Here is a 4,938-nt window from a genome sequence, read left to right on the forward strand (position 1 = left end):
CGTGCGAATGCACCACACGAAATTCAGATGTGGGGGGGTAATTTCAAAAAATCACAAGGTCCCCAGATAATACTAATCCTGTGCGAATAGGGCTCTAGAAAGCTTATCAGAGGACACGTGAGCATAACGGTTAGCAGATCAATGAATGGACTGCACCCCAGTTGGGAAACACTGCCCTAGACGTTTAACAACTAAAGGAGGGTCGTAACAATATATAATGATGATTAATGTTTTTTTGTGACTTTTTTTTCATGTGATCACCAGTAGATTCCTCCATAAGAGACATTGAAAACATTTGAAAAGTGTTTTGTTGATGACGCTAGTGTCACAAATACACACTTCACCTTTCAATCAGACAAAGAAAGCTTTACCTCACACTGAATCCAGATGATCCTGTCCAAAAAAGACAGAGATCAACACAAGGTATGAGATGTTAAACCACATCATTTTTATTCACGTATCACTTTTCACATTCAATATCGTTTCAAAGCAGCTTTACAGAAAATCACGCATTGGTGCCTTAAACTTTAAATACACAAGTGACAAACTATAGCAAATGTTTTATGTATCAGATTTGGAAGAAACAGATGAAACTCATCTGGAGGAAACCATTTTTCTCTGACATTATCGGTTTATGCAGTACGTGTGTCCTTTGATGCCAGGCCATCAGTAATGTCCATCATTTTGTTACAAGCGTTCTCTGCTGTTTCTCGTCAGGCAGTGAGATGACTGACAGCAGCGTATTCACTGTAGTCCTGATTATTCCTCAGTCTGACACTTTCAGGACAGTCCGCTTTCTTGTGGAAATTCACCACGGCGTAATTCAGATCCTCAGCAGATGTGACAACGATCTGAGAGTCACCAGTGGCTTTCTGAACACAGTCAGGAGAAACAGAGGGGTTTGTGGGTAATTGTTCATGAGTGTCTTTCATCTCCTTGTAATCACAGCCAGCGTGAGAAACCTAAAGAGAGACAGAGAACTGTTTTTATTTCATTATTAAATTAATAAACTTACTGTAAATATTTATTAATATTAACAGCGCTAGAATTATTTATCTTTTACTGATCAAAACAAACATAACTTTCCAATCATAGTTAATGTACTAACAGCTTTACTGTTTCCATTTGTCGCATGAGAACTTCTGGATGCAGAATCAGCGTCTGTTATTTTATATGGGCTGTTAAGAGATACAATTCTGAAGTAAAATAGAATAGCGCATTAGGATTACACTCATCGTTTATTTGAATGAATTATAGTGTAGTGATGTTGTTGAGATCATAACAGGTTAGAGGGTTTCAGTCACTCACCTGTTATAATGTTCAGATTCACTTCAGTGTAGAAATCTTCACTGATACGGATATCGACTCCACACTGGTGTGTCCCAGAATCCTCTTCACTCAGATCTCTGATGGTCACAGTGAAAACTGCTGCTCTTGTGTTGTCAAACAGAGAGAATCTTCCAGAGTCAACCCATTCATTTTTCTCTTCAGTCTTGATGAGGTCTGAGCACCATCCAATCTGTGGTGTAACTGGCTTCTGTCCTTTACAAAAATACTTTGCATTTTCTGTATATTTTCTTTCATATTTGCATGTGATCATGACTTTTCCTCCTGAATATCCTGTAACACTAATGGAGCTCACCACACCTACAACAAACCAGCATCTTAATACAATACTGTAGTTATGATAATTATGAGGGTTAAATGAGACGAACGTTTAAATGGTTTCGTCAGATACTTACCAGGAATCCAGTCCAGAAGTCCAGATGATCTTCATTCTTCTCTCTTATTCAGTGATCTTCTCTGTTGTTAGTAGATTCAGTTCTTCTGAAGCTCTCGATGTGTGTTCAGATGAGTTCTGAGTGTTTCTTTCCTGGTCACATGTTTAACATGAACTGATGAATGTGACAGAGATGCCCACTTCCTCTATATATCTGCCACAGATAGAGAGGGAGAGATAATAATAAAGCGGGAAGTGAAAATAAAATAATTGACACACATCCAAAGAGCAGCGCTTTCTATGGTAACTGCACACGTTTCTGATTGTTTCATTATTGCTGGTTTATATTACAGTTAGATAATTACACTTTAAAATCCTCCGCATTTTTACATTCATCATTTACGTTCTTATTTAATTAAATTAGCATAATAACTTATATATAATAATGTTAAACATAATAATAAGTGAATAAACAACAGATTCATCAGTTCACCACATAAACAAATGCATGAGTGAATGAAAGCAGCTCACCGTCTCTGATGTCCAGGTGAATCTCAGAGAAGAAACTGTAGTCTTCAGAAACTTTGACTACAATCTTATATTCTCCAGAATCGTTCACATTCAGTTGTCTGATAAACACACGTAAGAGACGAGCAGATCTGTCATCATGAATGGAGAATCGGCCGACATGTGTCCATTCTGCTGCTCTGTTAGTGTTTATTAGAGTTAAACACTGATCTGCTCCAGTTTTACAGACGTCTATCAAAGGATTCTCTTCTAGCGTCTCATATTTGTAGTTTATAATGACGTTTCCTCCTGAATATCCCGTCACAGCACTGATTTTTTGACCTGTTGAATACAAACTCAGATATCAGTGTGATGATGATGATGTTCTTGATGAAGAACGGCACTTCATCTTCTTTCATTAACACTACTGAAACACACACACACACACACACACATACACACACAATCTCTGCCTCTTCATCACTGTATACATACATTTGTTCTTTAGCTTTGATCATTTGTCACTTTGTATTAAATTAAGACATCTGGTTGCTTACTCATTTTATAAGTGTAAATCTATATTGCAAGATAAAAAATAAGTAAATTTGTCCTGTTATTGATTTTCTGATGGTTTTTTTAGAGGATTACATGTAGTGTACGAATCACAATAATTACAGTCAGTGTCCAGATGATCTTCATTCTTCTCTCTTATTCAGTGATCTTCTCTGTTGTTAGTAGATTCAGTTCTTCTGAAGCTCTCGATGTGTGTTCAGATGAGTTCTGAGTGTTTCTTTCCTGGTCACATGTTTAACATGAACTGATGAATGTGACAGAGATGCCCACTTCCTCTATATATCTGCCACAGATAGAGAGGGAGAGAGAATAATGGGGGAAGTGAAAATAAAATGATTGACACACATCCAAACAGCAGCGCTTTCTATGGTAACTGCACACGTTTCTGATTGTTTCATTATTACTGGTATATATTACAGTGAGATAATTACACTTTAAAATCCTCCGCATTTTTACATTCATCATTTACGTTCTTATTTAATTAAATTAGCATAATAACTTATATATAATAATGTTAAACATAATAATAAGTGAATTCACGTTCATAAAACTAGTCCCCAGTTGAATAAAACTATGTATTTGTTTGAATGTCTCTTTTACTCTTTCAGTTCCTTCAATGAATCTGGTCTTCACAGGGACATCAGGAGACACATATCAAACACGTCAGATTGAAACGAAAGTGAAACAAATAAAGGAGAAATGAAAGTGTTGAGGAATGAGAGTCCAGCGGCTCCCTCTAGTGTTCAGATGATGTTCAGCACCACGGACAGCAACACACACACACACACAGACACACACAGACACACACACACACACAATCTGCTCCAGTTTTACAGACGTCTATCAAAGGATTCTCTTCTAGCGTCTCATATTTGTAGTTTATAATGACGTTTCCTCCTGAATATCCCGTCACAGCACTGATTTTTTGACCTGTTGAATACAAACTCAGATATCAGTGTGATGATGATGATGTTCTTGATGAAGAACGGCACTTCATCTTCTTTCATTAACACTACTGAAACACACACACACACACACACACATACACACACAATCTCTGCCTCTTCATCACTGTATACATACATTTGTTCTTTAGCTTTGATCATTTGTCACTTTGTATTAAATTAAGACATCTGGTTGCTTACTCATTTTATAAGTGTAAATCTATATTGCAAGATAAAAAATAAGTAAATTTGTCCTGTTATTGATTTTCTGATGGTTTTTTTAGAGGATTACATGTAGTGTACGAATCACAATAATTACAGTCAGTGTTTGTGCTGATATAGTGGAGATCATCACGAGTTTCAGAGTCTCAGTTACTCACCTGTTAAAACATTCAGATTCACTTCAGAGTAGAAATCTTTAGCCCAAGAGATATCAGCGGCACACTGGTACATCCCAGAATCCTCTTCACTCAGATCTCTGATGGTCACAGTGAAAACTGCTGCTCTTGTGTCGTCATACAAAGAGAATCTTCCAGAATCAACCCATTTTTCACCATTTTTTGTATCCGTCTTGATGAGGTCGGTGCACTCTGACCACTGTCCTCTACAAAAATACTTAGCATTCACTGTATATCCTCTATCATATCTGCATGTGATGCTGACTCCTCCTCCTGAATATCCTGTCACACTGATGGAGCTCAACACACCTACAACAAACCAGCATTAAAACACTTTAATATATTTATGAGGCTACACATAAATGAGCTTTCTTCAACTTTTCAACATCAGCATGAGCTGAAGTGAAAGAGTTCAGTTTCTCACCAGGAATCATCAGCAGAGTGAAAGTCCAGATGATCTTCATTCTTCTCTCTTATTCAGTGATCTTCTCTGTTGTTAGTAGATTCAGTTCTTCTGAAGCTCTCGATGTGTGAACAGATGAGTTTTAGTGTTTCTTGGTTACATGTTTAACATGAACTGACGAATGTGACAGAGATGCCCACTTCCTCTATATATCTGCCACAGATAGAGAGGGAGAGAGAATAATGAAGTAGGAAGTGAAAATAAAATCAGATTGAAACGAAAGTGAAACAAATAAAGGAGAAATGAAAGTGTTGAGGATTGAGAGTCCAGCGGCTCCCTCTAGTGTTCAGATGATCAGCACCACGGACAGCAACACACACACACAGTGTATAT

At 37.3% G+C, this 4,938-nt stretch overlaps 1 protein-coding gene across 1 annotated transcript; it reads right to left on the minus strand.

Annotated features, from left to right (window-relative positions):
* Positions 1–1,300: 1,300 nt before the first annotated feature.
* Positions 1,301–4,667, minus strand: LOC107707699 (polymeric immunoglobulin receptor-like). The gene is made up of 4 exons (XM_016511792.1): positions 4,567–4,667; positions 4,125–4,451; positions 2,252–2,569; positions 1,301–1,542 (listed from the first exon to the last, which is right to left on the minus strand). The coding sequence occupies exons 1-4, from the start codon at positions 4,604–4,606 to the stop codon at positions 1,301–1,303; spliced, it is 927 nt and encodes a 308-aa protein (XP_016367278.1). The 5' UTR covers positions 4,607–4,667.
* Positions 4,668–4,938: the final 271 nt, after the last annotated feature.

The sequence above is a fragment of the Sinocyclocheilus rhinocerous genome, unplaced genomic scaffold, assembly GCF_001515625.1.
Source record: "Sinocyclocheilus rhinocerous isolate Xijiao unplaced genomic scaffold, SAMN03320098_v1.1 scaffold655, whole genome shotgun sequence".
NCBI classification, from domain to species: domain Eukaryota; kingdom Metazoa; phylum Chordata; class Actinopteri; order Cypriniformes; family Cyprinidae; genus Sinocyclocheilus; species Sinocyclocheilus rhinocerous.